We start from the raw sequence: 21,811 nt of genomic DNA, 5'->3' as shown, positions 1-21,811 counted from the left end.
AGTGCCCTGATCCACACTCTTTGGCACCTGAAATGCCCAAATGCCAGCTTCCCTTCCTGTCACATCCCTCTCTGTTGCTCGTGCCCAGATGGAGAGACTGGGGCAGGATTTCAGCTGCGGAGGTGGCTCAAACCCTGGCTCGTGACAAACTGCAGCGTTAGCGAAAGCCCCGGGCTCCAGCACGGTGCAGGCTGCCCAGGAGATGAGTGACTCTGGCAGGGGCACCTTGCTGGAGCTACTCCATCACCAGAGGACTCTAAATGCCAGCCTTGGAGCCCCCAGAGAGCTGCTCTGCGTGGGAAGTGTGACTTCCCCGTGCAGAAATCGCGCCATTGGCTGTGACGAACCACGAGCAGAAATACTGTGTGCCTGCTAACAGTGGTGACAAGTGACAGGACAGCATTAGGGGCTATTCTTGGTGTGGAGTGGGCTTGGCAGCTCACTGTGTGTGTCTCTGGGTTTGCTTTGCTGGGGATTAATGCTCCAGCCATAGGCCTGGTGTGGTAAATCAGGAGGAGACGTACTGTGACTGCTCAGGGCTTGAGGCTGGATGCTGTAAAATTGGGGGTGTGCAGAATAAAGATCCCTAGGCATCACTTATGTGTTTTCCCATCCTGGTTACACAACTGAAAATGGGATGCCTGTAAAAAAAAACGTGTTGTTCCTAGGAAATTTCTGAATAGATAGTAGGTTTTTACTGTGGTTTGGTGAGTGAGGGTCTCAGAGAGCAAGGGGCCTCTGTGGCTGTGAGCGGCTGCTGAAACCAAGTTTTGCCATCAGGTCAGATCTTGGCTTCGGGGCTGCTTGCAGAAGAAGGATGGGCTAAACATTTTGTCCCCAGTGGCTGGGGGAATGAGGATGGGGCTAAAGAAAGCCACTGCTGGAAGGGGTGAGAAGCAAAGCACAGGGCTTTAAAAGGAAAGGTGCTCTCACCACGCTCCTCATCACTCCAGCCCACTGGAAGCCTCAGAGGACAAGCACCAGGCCTTTTTGTCCCTGTTTCCTCTGCCTCCCCCCTGGCAAGGCTTATGCAATAGCCCAGGCTCGGGGATGAGTGTCATGGGTGGCTCCTGCATTCCCGGCACGCCGCGTTCCCCGTGCGCTCCCACTAAAGCTTCATTACTGTACCTTCTGCTCTGCTCCCGAGCATCTGTTTCTAGCCCTGCCATGATATTTTAAAATACAGCCTGTGCCTGCCGTGGCGCTGCTTGTGGCTTGGACTGAAAATGCCAGGGTCTGAAATCATTGATATGAAACACGGGTGACTCATTTCGGAGAGCGCCAGGCCTGTGTTAATTTTGTTAATACTGGAATCGTCTGCTCGCGGGGCTGTTTTCTCTCTGCTGCACCAACAGAGCTCTCCCTTAGCTGTTGTTTCCAGGAGAAAGGGAAAGGTAAGGGAGGAGGAACCCAGAAACAACCAGAAATAACCTGGCCACTTAGTAAGGAGGTCCTGGAGATGGGCTCTCCTAAATTGGCAGAGAGGAGGGATGTGATGGGAATGGAGGCTGCCCCAGCAGATTTGGGTAAGTGCTGATGAAATCCATTCCCCCATAACCAAGGCTGCAGGAGAGGTCTAAAGTGTGCCATGAGCTGGTGATTGCAGCTCTGGAAAGCTTAAGTGATGTCTCCTGGGACACCACGATCAGAGAAGAACCTGCTGAAGGGGAAACAATGGATTAAAAACACAAATACCTCTCCCAGCCCCCACGGTGCCAGGAGCAGGAACTGTGTGGCCTCCAGAGATCCGTGTCTCCTGGCAAGCTCGGGGAAAGAGCAAGTGCTGGGAGCAGGGAGCCCTCCCAGGATGACTGGGAAAGACACGGAGATAGGGAGGGGTATGTGATAAATGAAGAAGGAAGGATGTGGCTGGGCCGTGCCATCAGCACCCAGGGCACCTCCAGAAGGTTAAAGTCTAATGTGGGAAGGGCTCTGGCAAACTAGGTCAAAATTAAGTACGGTTCAATTCCGATGCAGCATGACTGATCCAGCGTTCCCAGGGCTGGATGGCATTTACCCTGCCAAGCACTTTCTGCCTTCTCTGGAAGGAGAAAGGCTCTTTGCCAGCTTGCATGTTGTCAGGAGGTTATCTGAGGTCTTCATCAGCACAGAGGGGTGGGCAGGGTCAAGGTCAAGTGGGCTGGTAAAAGGTCGTGTCACGGTAAATAGCCTGGAAATGATGAAGACTTGGTGTTTTTCCTCAAAGGCAGGAGGGGTTATCCACAGGAAATGGGAAGCTTGAGAGCAATGAAGTAGATTCCCCCCAGAAGGGGAAGAGATGAGCTGATGTTAGGGCAGGCACAGAGGTGATGGCCCTGCACAGGCTATGACTGGGGGGAGAGACCCAAGGCCTTGCAGTGGCAGCACAGAGGGTGAACTGGCTGCCACGGGAGCCACCAGCAGTTGGATAAGATATCTTTTATCCCAGCATGGTTTAAGGCAAAGATTTCTTGTGAGTTGCATGCTTTTGGGGGTGGCTTTGGATAAACCCTTTCCAGAGAAGGGAAAGGGATGTCTGCAGGTAAAGGTTAGAGCTGTATTAGCAGCTCAGCAGTGGAAATGCTCTTGGTCACTGTGCTCCCCTCTCTCACCCCTCGGGACCAGCAGGCTCAGGCTGGCCTCCTGCCCCAACACTTCTCCTCACTGTCTGCTGTGGCTGAGACATGACACTCCCTACAGAGCCTTCCCCACAGTCCCAGAACACCCTTGGACCCTGCACACACCTAAGCAGCCAAAGTGGCTGCTTTCCTTTTCCTTGTTTGCTGCACTGAGCAAAGTCCTGGCAGGCGACGCCGTTTGTGGCTGGTTTTCACCCGGGAGACGGGATTTGTGTGGGATGGTGGGGATGTTCCATGGAAATGTGAAATCCTGGAGCCAAGCCCTGTCTCCAGGTCTGAGTAGGGATGTGTAGGCAAGAGAACAGAGGCTGTTAGGGGACAGGAGGGTGGGCTCCAGATGAGCGGCTTGTGCTAGGAAGAGGAGGGCAGGGTGCGGTGCTGTGGTTGCTGGAAGGGGTTTAGAGAGCACCCAAGGGGCTGCAGGCAGCACTTGTCTTGCCCTGGGGATGCTTCTCTGCTGTCAGTGGCCTCCCAGAAAAGTCCTGCCTCATGTCAGTGCCTGCTTTGTAACAGTCTGTCCATTGTAACCCTCCCCAAGAGTCCCGTGGAGGTGAGGGCCGAGCGAGCGAACAAAACCCGCTCTGTCTCCGAGCTGACGGTCTCCGGAGTCGTGTGTTTGGTCTCTTGGTGGCTGCAGCTTCAGAGTCAGAAAAAACAAGGAAAAGCCACAAAGGCACAGGGGTTTAGGCTGCTGCTCTTGTTACTTGCTGAGGATCCCAAAAGTTTTGCTTTGCCAGCCAGGCAAGGATGCAGTTGGCAGTGAGTGAGGATCCAAGTAAGGAATCCAAGTAACATCCTGTGCTTGTGTCTTTGGAGTTTAGGGCAAGAGGGCTCTGAGCCTGTTCCTGATGATGCTGAGTAAGCTGTGTTTGGCTCCCAAGGAGTCACAAAGGGTTTGGACTTCCTTCCTCTCCTTGGTTCCAGCAGGTGCCCTCTGGTGCCCTGGGGACATCACCCACAGCAGCAACAAGGTGAAGGTGCTTTCCTTCACCTCTGAGCTCAGCCTGGGCTCTAAGCTGTCCCATGAGCCTGTTACAGCACTGCAACCAAAAGCCAGAGAAGGGCAGGGAGTCTCAGGCATGAGCCAGTGCCCAGCATATGGCCAAGTGACCTGCCAAACCCACAGGAGCAGGATGTGTCCCAGATAAGGGACTGCACAAGGATGCTCAGTCCAAGCACTGCCCCTTAGGATGATGTCCCTGCGAGAGGACTGCTTTGGCTGCATGATTTTCTGCTGGGATTAGAGTGCCAGAGACCTGGGGGAGGAGGGGATTGTTAGATGCTTGTGACAAGGCACGAGACCCCCGAGCACTGAGCTGCACAGCATTCCGGCTTACTGGGCATTAGTAATTTGTGTGGTCAGATCTGTAACACAGGCTGGGACACATGAACTCCTTCTTGTCCCTTTTATTAAAGCAGACCCTGATTTAAAGCCCTGTAGCACTTGGGAGAACTGTTGTGTAGTGACAAACAACTCTTCCTGCTGACATACCTGGGTTGTTTTTTTTTATGTGTCCTGCCCCGAAGCAGCAGAAGGAGCAGGTTCTGTTTGCTATGCTGCCAGCAAAAGCAGCTCCATTCCAGGCAAATCCCCTCTGAAAGCTTAAGGCAATGAGAAAAGCCCAAACAGTGGCAAACTGTTGAACTCCCACTGCTTCCTATTAGTCCTGTCCTGGATAGCAACAGGGTTGCTGCACCCTCCTGGATCTGCAGCTCCGTGTCCAGGTGACAGAGGCTGCTCCTGCCAAAGCAGCCCTACCTGGCAGGTGGGTTGGATGAAAGCCACGGGGAGACAGAAGGGAAAGTGCTACAAATGTCTTTCTGTAGATGAGAGACAAGTGTCATGGTTTCTTCTTCTAAAATGGGGTAGCTGTGTTGTGCTAAAAACAGCCAAACGTTGAGGAGGTAGAGGAGGCGAAGCAGATTTTCAAGGGGAGGAGGAACAGCTTTTCCCTAAACAAGGGAACAGAAGGGCTTTAGGAGCAGCACCAGCCCTGTGTGTGCCCCTCCAGCAGCTCCAGGGCCAGCCCTGCCTCGTGACTGGCTCCCTCTTATCCTACAAGTAGCAAAAAGGGGGAATTATAGGGCACCCAGAGGGAAAGCACTACCCAAGGAGCCAAATGCAGATGTCACTGAAGGCTCAAAGCCTCTCTGTGAGTGTGCCTTGTCCCTCCATGGGCTGGTTCCTCCTCCAGCAGCATTTTAGGCACGTGAGGGGACACAGTGTCAGCAAGAAGGGTCAGCTAGGGCAGTGTAATTTAGTCTAGCGTGTGGATACTCAAGAAACAAAGTAGACTCTTCAAGGCTGAAGCCTTCCATAGCAGGCGCCCAAAAGTCCAAGTGTAAGTCCTCATCACCCCTAAAGTGATGGTTGCCTGGAAAAGAAGGGGTGAGGGGGAGCCTTTATGGTCCTGGTAGCAAAACTTGCCAGGGAACCGAGCTTGAATACTTTCAGAAATAGCAGTTTTTAGGTTTCCCTGCGATGAGCAACTCCTCTCCCCCTCTTTTCCAAGGATCAGTGGAGGATGGTTCAGACACGCAGCGGAGGGAGAAGGACGCGGTGCCTCACAAATAGCCATGTCCTCTCCCGGAGTCACGCTCCCTCTGCCCGGCCTTCCGAGCGCAGGGATGTTCATTCCTCGCGAGCATCCCCAGCAGAGAGCTGCCGCTGCCCACCTCCCGCCCGCTCCCAGCCGCAGGGACCCGCTCCCGGCGGGGACGAGCGGCCCCGCATCCCTGCGCGCGTGCCCTTGGCTGCTCCCGCCGGGAGAGCATCCTGCTGGGGAGCGCCGAGCAGAGACGCGAATGTGACGGTGCCCCCGGTGCGGGATGGCTCTGGGGGAGAGCCGGGCTGCGGGGACCGGCAGACCCTAAAAATGCCAACGGAGCAGCGAACGAGCCGCCGGCGAGCGACGCGCCGACCCTTCCCCACGCGGGACCCACTCCGCCCCCCGCTCCCTGCATCCCCCCGAGCGCTCACCCGAGGGGAGGATGGGGCGAAGGGGGGGGGTGCTGGGACGCGGTGTTCGCTGCGGGGGGCGGCTCTCGCGTGTGCCCCGTGCTCACCTGTCCGTACACCTGGATGGGCTCGGGCGGGCGCGGCGCGGCGCGGCGGCCCCGCGGGGGCTCCGGGGGGGATGCGGCGGGGGGATGCGGGGAGCGGAGCAGCAGCAGCGGCGAGCGGGCGGCCGGCGCCGCCGGCAGCAGCAGCAGGAGCGGCAGGAGAGGCAGGAGGCGCAGGGGGAGCGGGGCGGCCCGGCCAGCCCCGGCTCTGCTCCGTGTCGCCATGTTCGTGCCGCCGGGGCCGGGCGGAGCGGAGCCGGAGCCGAGCGGGAGCCGCGCCGCCGCCCGGAGAGAATGTGCATGGGCAGCGCTGCCGCCGAGACCCCCCCGCGGGGATGCTCGGGCCCCCTCCCCTCTCCTCCTCTCCCTTTCCCTCTTCCTCTGCTTCTCCCTTTCCCTCTTCCTCCCCCGGCTCCTCTCCGGAGGATGCTCGGGTTCCCCCTCCCTTCCCCCCCGCCCCCCCCGAAGGAGCGAAATAAGTTCAAGTTGATTTATGTCAAACGGAGTAAAACAGCGGAATGGAGCGGCCGCAAGAGTCAAGCGAATGAAATTGAAGCTGTGACGGAGTAAATGAGATCGTGCTGGAGTCAATGAAAGTGTTTGTGAGTGGCAGGACAAAGAGGAATGGCTTCAGAGTGATGAAGAGTGGGTTTAGATTGGATATCAGGAAGAAATCCTTGGCTGGGAGGGTGGGGAGGCCCTGGCACAGGTTGCCCAGAGAAGCTGTGACTGCCCCATCCCTGGAAGTCTCCAAGGCCAGGTTGGGAAGGGCTTGGAGCAATCTGGTCTAGGGATCTTCCCCTGCCCATGGCAGGGGGTGAAACAAGACAGGCTTTAAGGTCCCTTCCAATCCAAATAAAACCATTACAGCTGCTTCTCTTTGGGGGATGAGAGAGGTGTTCCAAAAAAAAAAAGCCTTGCTGTACTTTTCCTGTGTCACCCAGCCCAGGACGGGGGCCTAACGCACCCCAGGATCAGTGGGAAGCAGCACAGTTGCCTGTGCAAGTGTCCAGGCTGGGGTTTGATAGAATCACAGTGGTGTGAAACATAGAACCATGGTAATGTGGGCTCAGGTCCTTGCTGCTGAGAGGGTGGGCTGGGTGGATAAAGAGCTGTGTCTGCTTCTGGGGAAGGTGTGGATGGATGTCAAGAGGAGAGAGGAAAAGGCACTGATGATTTCACATGGTGTGTTTCTGGTAGCCCTTAGGCATCTTTATCTCAGTTTCTGCCATCTTCTCACCTGGGCAGAGCTGGGAAGGTGAGTGTTGTCTCACCCAGGCTGCTGGTGGGAGTGGGAAGCCAGAGACCCCCAGGGTCCCTCCAGGTCCTCCTGTCACCTCTCCCACCTCTGGCACCTGGTCAGGTGTGTTTGAGCTGTGCCAGTGGAGAGGCTCTTTCTGCTCAGGGCTGTGTGCTTCCCACAAAACATTTGGCAGAGGTAACTTTCCCCTGCACCCTCATAACTCCCTGGCACGGTGCACATAATGCATGGTTGGTTGTGCAGGACCAATGCCAGTGGCCACAGCTTTGATTTATTGGGGCAACCCAAAATGCTGGACTCACAGATGTGGGGATTCCCCTGGTGCTGCTGCAGGCTGGGAGAGGCACCTCTTGTGCATCCCTTCCAGAGAGTGACATGCCCTGTCCCTCCCTGGGGCTGATGTGTGTGTTGGGAGGGGGGAACAAGGATTTGAGGCTCAAATGACTGTGGAAGATGACAGGAGAGCAGGGCTCTGCCTGTTGCTCAGCCTCAGCTTGTCTCTCTAAACCAGAAGTGGTTATTTGGGCATAGTCTTGCTAAGAAAGGGCCTTACCCATGGCCTCTTGTGTCTCAGAGGTGCTGAGAACAGACTGATGGGTTCCTCTGCCTCATGTGCTGTGCACCATTTCAGAAATTCTATTGCTATCAGAGAATCATCAGAGAAAAAGGATGTGGCCCAGCAGTGAAGGAATGGGAGCTTGTAAATCCCATGGACAGCCCCAAGGCAGTTTTGCTCCCCCTTATTTCACTTGCTTTAATAGCAGAAATGTTGTCCAGAGCTTTCCCCGAGGTGCTTTCACCTAGAAACCCAGTTAGTATATTTCAATTATCGAGTCAATACAATTATAAGCTCTCCTAATAAAGCTTTTAGAGGTCTTGACTCGGTGTAATGCCCCTCTGGAGGACTGGAGGTCACTGTGGGTAAGGGCAGAGTCAATGAGGGAGTTTTATTGTGTGGGAATCCCTGTAGCCACTTTCTCTACAGAGCAGATATGGTGAGAACGACCCAAAGAGAACACAAAAATAAGGAATAGAGGAAGAATAGAACAAGAAATAGTAGGAAATGAGGACCTGGCTTTGCAGCAGTTTCTAAATGGATGAAATGGGTGCATGGTGGGGAGGGGTTGCTGTCCTCCTCCCAGACTCTGTTTGATGCTCTGAGCAAGAAACATCCCCATTTTCCCCCATGGGCTCCCTCCAGCCAGGTCACTGTGGTGGGCACGAGGAGGGAGCTGTAGCAAAGAGCTCTCTGGTGAACCTGGCAAATGCTTGCAGATGAATGGCTCTTTCTTCGTGGAGGGAAACACAGGTTTCCTTTGCCAAAGGTATTTTTTGTTTCTTGAAGAGAGAACCCGTCTCCTGCCATAGAGGGGAGAGGGAACAGAGCAGAGTTTATTTTAAAGTCCATCTGGATTTCATCAGCAGTAAAAGCTGTGAACTCCAAGAGCAAGGCAAGGAGCCCCTGGCCCCCTGGCTTTCCTTCACCTCTTCCCTGAGACCTTTCCCTGTCTCAGCTTTAGAGATCCTGGAGGGTTTAGGGGACTGAGGGGCTGGAACTACCATCCCTCACAGAGCCTCACGGAGAGGATTGAGTTGTTTAAAGGACCTGTTGTGTGTTGCTGGAGTCAGGGAGTAAAACAGGGATGCTGAAGACTGTATCCACTCATGGCATTGGCCTCAGAGCCTTCATCAGGAGTGAATGATGGTTTGTAGGTGTTTCCTGCAGGGTTCAGGGCTGTCACCAGAGGCACCTGATTGTTGTGCTCACACACCACGTGTCACTTTTTGTGCCCGGGGTCTCACTGGAAATGATGTTCAGTGTGCAGCGTGAGGCACCACGAGTGTGCACTGCCTGGTGTGCGGGACAGCACCGTGTAGGAGACGAAAGGAGGGAAGCAAACACTCCTTGTGGGATGGGATAGTGGCTGTTGCAGACAAGGAGAGCAGGCTGGGGCTCAGAGGAAATCCACTTAGCCAGGTGAAGCACGTGGCACGTGGAACAGGAGCAGGGACACCCCACGAGTGTGCCCTGGCAAAGCTGCTCCTGCCCCACGTTGGGCGGTGAGAAGGAGGAGGAGGAGGAGGAGGAGGAAGGCCATCCACGCAGGTGCAGCTCTGCCACGGCGTGTCGAGAGCAACACCTCCACCTTGTGGCAACAGCAGCACCAGGGTCCCGCACGCCGAGCTGCATCTCCCCGTGGCACAGCGCCCCGAGGCCACCGCGGAGGGGGTGTTCTGTCCCAGGGGCCTTGGCACGGGAGGACACGATCTCCCTGTTCTCAGGCATCGTGGTGCTGCAGCCCCATCCCTCTGCCCGGTGGGAATGCGAGGGGTCCAGGCTGTGCTCGGCTAGGAGAAGGTCTGTGAGAGGGTGCAGGGGCCCAGGGTGTTGGGCACCACGAGTTTGATGCCATTTCATTCATAGGAATTTACTTTTCTGCAAGGATCCATCTGCCAAGGGTCATCACTCACCCCGGGGCTGCAGGATGGGGTACCCAGGCATTAGGCTTAGCAGAGGTGGGAAGATGGGTTGATGAGAAGTCCAGGACTCTTCCCAAGGGTCTAGTGTTTGGCAATCAGGCCCTGGCAGTTGGCCAAGGTCAGCCCTGTTGTCACTGTGTTCGATCTGGGCCTGGCCTTGACCCCTGAACAGTGCTCTGGGCTCCAGGTTAATCAGCAAACAGAGGTCAGGTGTCCTGTGCACGTGGGGAGAGTGAGTTGTGACGGGGAGGGGAGAGCAGAGCACGGGCCAGGTGTGGGACTGTGCTGGCAGGACATGGGATGGGTGTCCAGAGGTGCAGTGGTGTGAGCTGGAGCCGCACCCTGCTCCGGGGGTGGCTGAGACAGGGTGAGGAGCAGGTCCAGCAGCTGGTACAGCTGGTGAAACTGGGTGGGAAAGCACAGGAGTCACTGTGCAGGGATGTGGTTACACGTTTGGGGGAGTGGAGGTGGCTCTGGTCACTCCGACTGTGCCGCAGTTCCCACTGGCAGACACTGGTCCAGCCAGTGCCAGGACCTCACCCCCTCTGAGCCATACAGGGGTGTCAGCAGGGCCTCTGTGGCTCTCATCCATACCCTGAGAGTAGAAGGGTTCAGTCCCTCTGTAGGAGAAGGAGATGGGGACGCTGCTCAGGGATATTGTCCCCAGCCCTGCTGAGATAAAGAGGGGAGGGGGTGCTGCACATACCTGCTGCCAGCACTGCCCAGGGTAAGCCTGGCACGGGTGTTGTAGGGGAGAAACAGGCTTCCACAGGAAGGGACCAAACAGCAGCCTCGTTGGCAAGTGAGATTTATTGAACATGGGTCGAACCCAAAGGCAGGGGGACCAGATTCCAGCAGGAAACACACAGGGCCTTCAGGAGGGGAAGCCATGAACCCCCGAGTGAGGAGAAACCCCTGCCCCTCACATCCAGGCATCTGCTCCTCCTCCCCCCTCCCTCAGCGTTCTCAGGGAGCTCGAGGGACCTGCAGGACTCAAAGTACATCTCTGTCCTACAGGTGGACTGTTTCTGGGATGTGTCCCATCCACACCCCACGGGGCATCCCCAGGTGAGAGGAAGGAGGAGAGAGTGTCGAGTCCCACCAAGGAGTCCCACTGAGCCCTGGCTCATCGAGGAGCCATCAGGAGGACCCACAACACCCACAAAAGGTAGGCATTAGTAGCTTTTTTTTTTTTGCAAAATACAGCCTGTCCCGATGGACTCCACGATGGCAACAGCAGACGAACGGGGACCCGACCACGAGCCGTGTTATTGTTCTATTTGTGCCACGTTATTGTTCTATTTGTGCCATGTTATTCTCGTTGTAAAGCAGCAGCACAGCACTAAAGCAGCGCAGGGGACCTTAGCAGAGATCCAAAGGCAGCTGGGAAGGGAAGCAACAGGGAAAACAGGGCAGATCTGTGGTGTAGAGCGAGGCCGGACGCCGCCGTTCTGGGGTCAGGGTCGGGCTCAGCAAGAATCACCCCACGCTGGTCACACCATCAAGGACAGGGGCTCTTTGTCCGTGGGAAAACAGCCTCAAGTGGCCAGGGAGGAACAGGACAAGATCCAGCCAGGGAATGTCATCCTGGAGAAGGGGCAGGCCAGGGGGAGCCTACTCGCTCTTGGAGGCCGGGAGGCCGTTGGGCGCCCCGGGGTCTTTCTCTCGGAGCTTGCGCAAGTAGTCGTGGGGGCCTTTGCCCTCAAAGGACGTGGGGCTCTTGTAGGAGCCGCCAATCTTGTCCCAGAGGGTGAAATACTGCCCGTAGTTGTAGTCGAAGTACAGGTGGTGGTCGGTGTGGTGGGCGGAGCCGTTGATGACGTGCCGCAGGAACCGGGGCACGCGGTAGTCGCCGTCGTGGATGGAGATGGTCCAGACGTTGACGAAGATGTAGAGGCCCAGGTAGGTGACTTTGTGCAGGGGGAAGAGGAAGGGGTACACGTGGTAGGGCAGGCTCTGCATGAAGCCATCGACGGGGTGGAAGGCGTGGCTGGCGAAGGGCGTCGCGATCTTCCAGAGGTGGTGGGGCTTGTGGAAGCGCTGCGGGGAGAGGGTGGGCTGTCAGGGTGGCCCCTTTCAGGGGGGGTGATCCCCTAAAATCCCAGATTCACAGCCCAGTGGACCGCTCTTCAGGCCATCACCACCCAAACGGGGAGTGAGGGACACATGCCCATCTCAGCTCCCATCACACTGTGGACCGAGGTGAGGGGACAGGGTCAAACCCACCATTCCCACCCCTGGCAGGAGCAGCTTGGAAACGGCCCCAGAGCAGGGCAAGGACCCTTGTCCAGAGCCTGCCATCCCATCCCACTGCCATCCCATCCCACTGCCATCCCATCTCATACCTTATAGAACAGCTTGTGGTGGAGTCCCCGGTGTATCCAGTAGATGCCCATGTCGGTGAAGAAGAGGAAGGACAGCATGCTGAGGAAGACACCAGACCAGCCTGGGGGAACAGGGATGTTAGAGGGGGCACGTGTGGGCATCAACAGGGGCCAGGAGTGGGGGTCAGGGAGGTGCAGTGGCCCTCGTGGTGGGAGACACACCCCAGTTGTGTCAGGGTTTGCCCCACAGAGGAGATGTGGTGAGAGGGTCAGACAGTCTCACGTGACTCAGGGAAAGTGAGTCAGGCACTGGTTTTTCAGGGAAGGGAAGGATTTCTTCTGTGGAGGGGGGAGCGTGCCAAGCAGGGGGCCACGACCCTGAGCAAGGGTGTTTGAGTTCCTCCTCATGTCAACCTGGAGAGGACTTGGGTTTTTGACTAATAGATGGGGCAGGAGGTGCCCAGGAGGATTTCTTGGGCACGCTGCCCAGCCAGGCAGTGGGCAGAGGGTCCTGCCCTGGCAGGGGGCTGGGGGAGGTGTCTCACCATACGGGGAGTCCTCGATGTTGTCGTAGAGCTTGCTGTAGCCCCGCACCTCGGCGAAGAACAGGGCGACCGTGGGCACGCTGATCCAGGGCAGGGAGCGCAGCGCGTAGCAGATCTCCCGGCGCACCTGGTTCTGGGGGGTGAGAGGGATCAGGGGGAGAGGCCGTACTGGGAGTCAGGCAAACACCCGAGAGCCCCAGTGCCCCTCATGAGGGACGGCGTTTTGGCCACCCCTTTGCCACGGGCACTTTGGCATCTGTGCCACCGCAGCGTGCTGCCCCTCGGTCGGGATGGTGGGTGGACGTCCCTGGTGGTGGTTTGGGTTGGAAGGGACCTTAAAGCTCATCCGGTTCCACCCTCCGCCATGGGCAGGGACACCTTCCTTTATCCCAGGTTGCTCCATGTGGGGTCAGGTTGGGGCAGGACAGGGCTCACACTGGGTGCTGGGTCTAGTGTGTCGTGGCACTTGTTTTTGGTCAGGGATGATCAAGGACCCTGCATGGACGGGCAGCAGAGGGATGAGAGGGGTGGCTGTGACACACAGTGGGGACCACCCACACCACGACACTGGCACGTGGCATTTGGAAGAGGATGGCAAGAGGGACATCCCAGGGGATGGCGAGGGGGGCACTGACAGCTCAGCAGTGCCACAGGGCCCGGGTGAGCAGGGTGGCAGGGGGTGACACGGGGGCGTGCACCCACCTCTAGGAACTGGGGGTGCTTCTTGAGCTCGTGGTCGAAGATGAAGTAGTAGCTGAGGGTGCCGAAGAGCAGGTAGAGGGCCAGGGCGCCCAGGTTGGTGATGACAAAGAGGCTGAGGAGCTGTCGGCAGGGCTCGCCCTCGGGCCACCCCGCGGGGTACACGTAGGGCGTCAGCAGGTGCTGGTCGGCGGCTTCCAGGACCAGATCCATGGTGGCTCCTGCGGGAAACAGCAAGGGCTGGTGTGACAGGAGGTGGTGTCAGCCCTGTCTGCCCAGCCTCTGCCCAGCTCCGGGCCACTGGGGTCTGCTCCGAAGGGCACGGGTGGGGTGCTGGGGTGGGGTGCTGGGGTTTTGGGAGGGTAGGTCAGCCGCCTGTCCAGATCACCGGCAGGCGAGTCCAGGTTGTGGGGTATAAAGCACAGAAAGTGGGGGGCTCCCCAGAGTTGGCCCTCTGTTGCCGTGGGAGGGGGCGTGCACGACAGCATCCCATTCCGGGGCCAGCGGGACGCGGGTGGCAGCAGGATGTGGGACTTGGGGAACCGGACCTCGAGCGGCGCATGGGGCACAGGGGTCCGTCCCGTGTCCCAAAGGGGCGATTCCCCGGGGAAGGCGAGGACAGCCGGGCAGGGTGGGTGGCGAAAGGGGAAGGAGGGGGTCAGTTTTGGGAGCCGGGGGGGGCGGGGAGCGGTGGGAACGGGGCGTCCCGCGGGTGTCGCTGCCGGGGCGCGGGGCCGGTGCCCCCTGCCCTGTCCCCGGTCCCCCGGTACCCCCTCCCCGCGTCCCGTACCCCGTTACCTGCCCGAGGGTCCCGGAGCGGCGCTGGGAGGGGCGGGGCGGGGCCGGGGAGGGCGGGGCCGCGCGCGGTAGCGCCACGTGACGTCACCGGGGCGGGGCCGCTCGCGCCACCGCGGGGCGGTGACGTCAGCGAGAAAGGGGCGGGGTTAGGCGGGGTCTAAAAATTGGGCGCGACCCGGGGCTTTGCTAGGCGGGGTTTAGGGGCGGGGTTTAGGGGCGGGGTTTAGGGGCGTGCGGGGCTCCGGGGGGGTGTCGGAGGGAGGTTCTGGCGGCCGCGGTGTCCCCTCCGCCAGGACATCCCTGGGGGCGCTTTGGGCTGGAAGGGACCTTAAAACCCGTCCAGTGCCACCCCCTGCCACGGGCAGGGACACCTTCCACCAGCCCAGGTTGCTCCAAGCCCCGTCCAACCTGCCCTTGGACACTTCCAGGGATCCAGGGGCAGCCACAGCTTCTCTGGGCGACCTGTGCCTGTGCAGGGGGTTTGTAACACTTTCCCTTTCCTTTTGTAACACTTTCCCTTTCCTTTTGTAACACTTTCCCTTTCCATTTGTAACACTTTCCCTTTCCATTATTCTTTGTGTCCTCCTGCCAGTGGCAGAAATTTCTCCTTCCCTTAAAAATTTTCAAAGAGAGAGGATCCACGGGTGTTCCTGGGTTTTTTTCAGTTACGGGAGGATGATGTGTCAGCTTGACCTCTCAGTTGTCTGCTGCTTGTTGTTCTTCTTTTGGTTTGTTATTTTACGGAAGGAATCCTTCCCTGGGAGGGTGGGGAGGCCCTGGCACAGGTTGCCCAGAGAAGCTGTGGCTGCCCCATCCCTGGAAGTGTCCAAGGCCAGGTTGGATGGACCTTAGAGGGGAGATATCCCATGGCAGTGGGTGGAATGAGGTGATCTTTAATGTCCCTTTCAACCCAAACCATTCTGGGATTCTATTTTAGTTTCCTCTGCATCCAAAAAACATGAATTTTTCCTCTCTGACATCTGCTCCAACCCCTCAGGTCACGTTTTTCCACCTCCAGGGCCTGGGACAGAGACTCCAACAGAGAAGCACAGCAAGGGCTTGGCTCAAGTCATTCCTGCTCATCTCTCTACCCAGATTCCTGCATCCATGAACAACCTCCTGCTCCAAGTGGGCAGCACAGCACTGGGAACACTTTTACCTGGAGAGCTCTAAGGTATGTGGATTTTTTACTTTATTCTCAACAAACCTGGGAGAGAGGGATGGAGTGATCCACCAAGACATATTTCTGACATCACCTCAGTCACTAAAATCAGGGGAATTAGATCTTTGGCTTCATCTTTTTTTTCAAACATGAGCAAAAAATATTCTCCCATTCTCAGTTTTGTTGCGATACAGCCAATCCCTTTGACTGTTTCCCTCACAGATTAAATGTAAGGGAACCTTCAGCACGAAAAAAGTCAGCCCAGAAGATTATATTTTGTTGAAGTCGTAGGCATTAAAAACAGAGGTTTACAATAGGAACACTGATTTATGAGGAAATTTGGGCCCCATTTATTATTAACAACTCTTTCAATATTGCACCTGCTGGTGTGTGGATGTGCTGTCATAAATATACACAGAGAATTGTAGTGCAAATACAAGGGAGAAAACAACTACCAGTGGGGTTTTTAGCAAGGCAGCTGAAGAAAAGTTATATCTTGACCTACAATTCATTTACACCAGTAAATCTGTAGTTATCTCTTTTTGAATGTACCAACAGTGCTTACAAATGGAATTTGTAACAGTAAAATCACTGCCAAGTCCCTGTGGCCACTTTCTTTCAGGTGCAGCACAACCATTTCACTTGGCTTTAAAACTTGGGCTGTTTTAAATTCCCTGTGGGGCTTTTAAACCCCCATGAATAAAGAAATAAACCGAAGACCAGGATGGGATGGGTGGTCCAGGGACACTGTGTGGTATTTTAGGATGTTATTCTGTCCTAAAATAATATTTATCTCTCCAACAGGTCCTGGTCCTTCTTATCTTAGAGGCTCCAGAGGTGGATATTCCATGTGTTGGATGCACATTTTGGAGCCATCTGGGATAGATGCAAGATCTTGATGAGGAAAAATCCATAGCTGTCCATGGAGGAATTCCTGGCTCTTTCCAGTTGCCATCTCAGAGAAAACCATGCAGAGAGTCAGACCCTTCATTCTTCATGGAATCATCTTTATTTAACCATTAAAATAAAATAATTTTGGGTTCAGGTGAGGGAAATTTTATTAGTGTAAGTTAAAAATCAGGTTCAGCAGGGAAAAAAGTTTCACATAATAATAATAAAGATTATTATTTAATAATAATCAATATATAATCAATTATAATAATCAATAAAGATTATTTTGAGCCAGTCTTGTTTGCTCTTCTAAGTCAAGTGGAGTAAGACACAAATCCTAAACTTAGAGTGGAAAGCTGACAGTTGGGAATGGCTGGATGGAAGCACCAAGAACAGAAGAAACCTCATCTCCTTGAGCCAAAAATAATGGAAATAGAGACTCATTAAAAAAAAAAATCCATACAAATGATAACAGCAGTCCCAGGGAGGAGTGGGAAACATGGGATTATTCCGGTGAAATCTTGTACAACTTCACACAGTGGTTGGAATTGGTGGGTGACATAAGGTGGTCCCCAGAGAGAGAACTTGGCCCCAGGTGATCCCAATGACCCCACAGTGACCTCAGGTAACCCCAGTGACCTACAGTAACCCCCAAATGACCTCGAGTAACCCCAAACTGCTAGATTTTTGACCTAAAGTAACCCCAAAATTCTCTGCAGAGAGTAAGTTTGACCTTTAGTAACCCCAATGACCTAAAGTAACCCCAGTGACCCAGAGTAACCCCAAAATGACCTGGAGTAACCCCTAAATGACCTAGAATAACCCCAAAAGGCCGGATTTTTGACCTAAAGTAACCCCAAAATTTTCTGTTGAGAGTAAGTTTGACCTTTAGTAACCCCAATGACCTATAGTAACCCCAATGACCCAGAGTAACCCCAAAATGACCTGTAATAACCCCAAAATGACCTCGAGTAACCCCAAAAGGCCGGATTTTTGACCTAAAGTAACCCCAAAATTTTCTGTTGAGAGTAAGTTTGACCTTTAGTAACCCCAATGACCTAAAGTAACCCCAATGACCTGTAATAACCCCAAAATGACCTAGAGTAACCCCAAAAGGCCGGATTTTTGACCTAAAGTAACCCCAAAATTTTCTGTTGAGAGTAAGTTTGACCTTTAGTAACCCCAATGACCTAAAGTAACCCCAATGACCTGTAATAACCCCAAAATGACCTAGAGTAACCCCAAAAGGCCGGATTTTTGACCTAAAGTAACCCCAAAATTCTCTTCAGAGAGTGAGTTTGACCTGTAGTAACCCCAATGATCTATAGTAACCCCAATGACCCAGAGTAACCCCAAAATGACCTGTAATAACCCCAAAATGCCCTAGAATAACCCTAAAAGGCTAATTGGTTAACCTGAAGTGACTCCAAAGGCCTCTGTAAAAAATGCATTTATCCACAATTAAACCTCCCATCTATGGAGCATTTTGGGGTTTCTGACATCATTTTGGGGTTACTCCAGGTCATTTTGGGGTTACTCCAGGTCATTGGGGTTACTTTAGGTCATTGGGGTTACTAAAGGTCAAACTTACTCTCAACCGAAAATTTTGGGGTTACTTTAGGTCAAAAATCCGGCCTTTTGGGGTTACTCCAGGTCATTTTGGGGTTACTGTAGGTCATTGGGGTTACTTTAGGTCATTGGGGTTACTATAGGTCAAACTCACTCTCTGCAGAAAATTTTGGGGTTACTTTAGGTCAAAAATCTAGCTTTTTGGGGTTATTCTAGGTCACTTTGAGGTTACTCCAGGTCATTTCGGGGTTACTCTGGGTCATTGGGATTACTTTAGGTCATTGGGGTTACTAAAGGTCAAACTTACTCTCTGCCGAGAATTTTGGGGTTACTTTAGGTCAAAAATCTAGCTTTTTGGGGTTATTCTAGGTCACTTTGAGGTTACTCCAGGTCATTTCGGGGTGACTCTGGGTCATTGGGGTTACTTTAGGTCATTTTTGGGTTACTGCAGGTCAAACTCTCTGCAGAGCACCTTAGGATTATTATAGGTAATTTGGATTACTTGAGGTGAACTAATTAGTATTTTGGGCTTAGAGGTGCTCCCTGCGCTTCAGTTTTATTTGGAGATGATGAAATTGGTGTTTATTTGGGGCAGAACAGTCAAATCTCTGCTTCTCTGTCTCTTCTGGCCTGTCCAGCTGAACCTCAACGTCCCTCTGTCCCTCCAGACCTTCCCCCACAGCAGCTGCACCTTTTGGGGCTGTATTTCAAACAAACACACCCACACGGTTTGAAAGTTTAAACCTGCCTTTATTAGACTGACAATCAGGTAAGAGCACACATTGACAGCCAGGCTTAGGCTTTATTCATCACCATCACACAGGCAAATAATTAGTCTTTAATTAACTTGGCCTGGATTAGCCACCAGGGTCAAACAGGGAGTGCTGGTACACGGGGGGCAGTGGTTGTGTGGTTTGGAAAAGAGGGGGGAGAAGATCTTGGTGAGGGAAGCCAGGGGTGAAGTAGAATATCTTCCATGTTTTTTTCCTCAGTATTTAATGGTGTTTTCTTCTTCTACCTTAGAAAGGAGAGGTCACAGCTCCTCTCCTCTTCACTGAGTTGCTTCATTTGTGCAACCAGGACTTGCCTCGTGGGTTTTTTTCCCCCCAGCATGTTCCTGTTGTTACTTTGGCCTCACCAAGTATCTTCTCTGCCTACTCACAGGTGGAAAGTATTTACTTATTATTGTTGCCTCTAGTCCCAGGTGCAATTGTCTCCCTCTCAGTCTGTGTATTTTCTATGTGTGTTTTTCCACAGCCCTTTATTCCGTGTACATTCTGACCCAGCTCTCCATCATCCTTGCTCCTCAGAACCACTGCCAAGTGTCTGTCTGGAACATCCAGAATTCTGCTTTTTTTGAAGCAAGACTGAAAAGTCAGTCACTGTATAAATATGCATTAACTCTTGGGATATATTTTCCTTGTCTAAGCCCAGCTCACAGCAGATTCCAACTGCCAGGTTAAAAGTTGTGGCATCAAAATGGGTTTTTCCAACGGGAAAAAAGTCCTGCCCTTCACTGACTCTTCCCTGATACAATTATAAACAGTAATTAGTGATTATTAAATGTTTCATCTTGTTTGAGTCAGCCTGAATTCATGTCCACTCCCATTAAAGAGAGTTTCAATAGAAGCAATTTGTCAGGATAAGCTCTGAGTCCTTCAGATAAATATGTATATGTAAAATATATATATATTATATACATATTTATCTCAAGGACTCAGAGCTTATCCTGACAAATGGAATATATTATTTATATATATGTATTTATATTTATATATTTATATTTATATTATTATTCATATTTATATATATTATATATAATATAGATATATTATATATTATATATAATGTATATACTATATATAAATATAAATAAATAGATATAATAAATATTATATATATAATATCTAGAATTATATATATTATATATAATATATAAATACAAATAAATATATATAATATATATTATAATATATAATATATATAATATATAAATATACATATAATACATATATAATTATATATTATTATATATTATATATTATATATTAATATATATTGAATATATATAATATATATAAATATAGATTATATATATAATATATAATATATAATATAGATAATAGATAATATATAATATATATAAATATAAATATATATAATATATAATACATACATTATATACATTATTATATGTTATATATATAATAAATATTAATATATATTAAATACGTACTAAATATATATAATATATTAATAGATATTAAATATATATTATATATATTAATATATATTAAATATATATAATATGTTTATATATAATATATAATATATATAAATAAATATATAATATATATTTCATATATAATTATATATATTATAAATAATATATAATATATAAAAATATATACAAACATAAATAAATATATATATGTAATATATATAATTTTTATATATATAATAATAATATATAATTATATATAATATATTATATAAATATAAATATGTTTATATATAATATATAATATATAATATATAATATATATATTATATATTATTATATATATTATATATAACGTATGTTAATATCTATAATATATATTATATATTAATATATATTAAATATATATAAAATATTTATATATAATATATAAATTTAAATAAATATATAATATATATAATACATATAATTATATATTATAATATATATTATATATTATATATAAATGTAAAAACATATATAAATATACATAAATATAAATAAATAATATATATAGTACATATTAAATTATATATATAAATATATATAAATATAAATATAATGTATATAAATAATATATATAAAATATTTATTTTATATATATCTACTTTAAAACATACACTTTAAAAGATATATATACTTTGAAATATACATATATAAATATAGTTTATATATATATATAAATATATATATATACATAAGTGTTTCAATGCATCCTACAAAGAATCTCCTACCCATTAATGTTCCATACAAGAGAAAGGTTGAAATGGGACCTTGGCCCAGACAATTTCAGCTCCTTCCACTATTTAAATCAGCTTCAAAATGCTGTTGATTCAACTTTATTTTTATGTCTCCTTAAGGATTAAGGAACAATAAGAGGCTGCAAAAGAAAACAGGCATAGTTAGAATATTTAATTTAGCAGAGTTTGGGTGTGTTTGTTTTATTTTTCCTTTTTAAACGCAGATGCAATATTTGAAATTCCAGAATTCCAGCTTGCAACATCCCAGTTGAGCCACCATGGTTAGATCCACCCCAGGTCACCTAACAGCTGCTAATTATGCTGCTGTGCATGATTAAATCGATTTTGAAATATTCAATTACAACCTGAAGAGCTTAAGATCAAAGAGAGATTGAAATCCAAGGACCAGTTTTACAGTCTGGAGCTCGAGGAACAAAACCAGCTTTGCCTCTGTGCGAAGGCAAGATGCTACAGAGCAGTGTCTGAAAGGCTGAGATGGGATATTAGGGAGAAATCCTTCCCTGGGAGGGTGGGGAGGCCCTGGCACAGGTTGCCCAGAGAAGCTGTGGCTGCTCCAGCCCTGGAAGTGTCCAAGGCCAGGTTGGACAGGGCTTGGAGCAACCTGGGCTAGTGGAAGGTGTCCCTGCCCATGGCAGGGGGTGGAATGAGACAGGTGGAACCTGCTCTGTGATTCTATTAAGTCACACAAAGGGTTGAGTCAGACCTTGGCCAGGTCAGTGCAATCCCCACAGACAGGTGCTCCGCTCATCACCACTGCTTGGACACCTGTTAAAAACCTATAAAAACCAACAAAAAAATCATTATCATCATAACCCATTTGTACCCCCTCACCACACCACTCTGCTACTAAAATAAACTACTTGGTTACCTACCTGCTTACCAACCATCCCCACCAAGGGCCAGCCAGCACCACTCAGCTGCCTCCAGTGCCCAGGAGATCCTCTCCATCATCAGCTCCGTGGGTTGTCCCACCCCAGACAGAGAGTGGGCAACCTCTGCAAACACACAGGCCCTTGGGCAACAGAGTCAGCTACCTCAGGTACAGGCACATCCACGTTCCTCATCATCCTTTGGCCACAGAGTTCATTTATTGATGGCAAGAGACAAGGGCAAGGGGGGAAGAGAGGCAAACAAACTGAAGAGAGAGCCAGGAGACCTAGAGAGCAAAAAGGGAGATACAGCAGGGATGGGGAGAGGACAAAGAGAGCAGAGGGCAAACGTGGCACAGAGGGCAAGCAGAGACCAAAGGCAAAGAGGCAGAGAGACAGTAGATGCAGCAGAGTGAGCACTGAGAGGGAGCAGACAGCAGAGAGGGGTGGCAGAGAAGCACAGAGAGGCATAAGAGAGCAGAGAATGAGCACCAAGAGAGAAGGACACAG

The 21,811-nt window shown here is 50.9% G+C and overlaps 2 protein-coding genes and 2 long non-coding RNA genes across 9 annotated transcripts in view; 1 reads left to right on the top strand and 3 right to left on the bottom strand.

Annotated features, from left to right (window-relative positions):
- SORL1 (sortilin related receptor 1) overlaps window positions 1-5,778 on the bottom strand; it is a 46,721-nt gene extending 40,943 nt beyond the window's left edge. For both annotated transcript variants that reach the window (XM_032709481.1, XM_032709482.1), the window contains exon 1: window positions 5,685-5,778. The gene's annotated coding sequence lies outside the window, so the exon portion shown is untranslated. The remainder of the gene's footprint in view (window positions 1-5,684) is intronic.
- A 4,436-nt stretch (window positions 5,779-10,214) lies between these two features.
- SC5D (sterol-C5-desaturase) lies at window positions 10,215-13,881 on the bottom strand. Of its 3 annotated transcripts, none has more exons than XM_032709485.1 (5): window positions 13,790-13,881; window positions 12,995-13,212; window positions 12,293-12,425; window positions 11,769-11,869; window positions 10,215-11,463 (listed from the first exon to the last, which is right to left on the bottom strand). In XM_032709485.1, the coding sequence occupies exons 2-5, from the start codon at window positions 13,202-13,204 to the stop codon at window positions 11,038-11,040; spliced, it is 870 nt and encodes a 289-aa protein (XP_032565376.1). In that variant the 5' UTR covers window positions 13,205-13,212; window positions 13,790-13,881; the 3' UTR covers window positions 10,215-11,037. The 3 variants fall into 3 exon arrangements, with proteins under 3 accessions (XP_032565376.1, XP_032565377.1, XP_032565378.1); XM_032709486.1 differs by having other exon boundaries at window positions 12,995-13,231; window positions 13,790-13,833; XM_032709487.1 differs by having other exon boundaries at window positions 13,782-13,823.
- LOC116797693 lies at window positions 12,685-16,058 on the top strand. Of its 3 annotated transcripts, none has more exons than XR_004360709.1 (3): window positions 12,685-12,952; window positions 14,787-14,963; window positions 15,756-16,058. It is a non-coding gene; the product is annotated as an uncharacterized LOC116797693 (long non-coding RNA). The 3 variants fall into 3 exon arrangements; XR_004360711.1 differs by lacking the exon at window positions 12,685-12,952 and adding an exon at window positions 12,987-13,296; XR_004360710.1 differs by lacking the exon at window positions 12,685-12,952 and adding an exon at window positions 14,053-14,268.
- A 4,302-nt stretch (window positions 16,059-20,360) lies between these two features.
- On the bottom strand, window positions 20,361-21,695 carry LOC116797696. Its single transcript, XR_004360712.1, has 3 exons — window positions 21,305-21,695; window positions 21,136-21,208; window positions 20,361-20,551 (listed from the first exon to the last, which is right to left on the bottom strand). It is a non-coding gene; the product is annotated as an uncharacterized LOC116797696 (long non-coding RNA).
- Between the last annotated feature and the right edge of the window lie 116 nt (window positions 21,696-21,811).

The sequence above is a fragment of the Chiroxiphia lanceolata genome, chromosome 23 (assembly GCF_009829145.1).
Source record: "Chiroxiphia lanceolata isolate bChiLan1 chromosome 23, bChiLan1.pri, whole genome shotgun sequence".
Lineage (NCBI taxonomy): Eukaryota > Metazoa > Chordata > Aves > Passeriformes > Pipridae > Chiroxiphia > Chiroxiphia lanceolata.
This window is presented reverse-complemented; position numbering and strand designations above follow the sequence as displayed.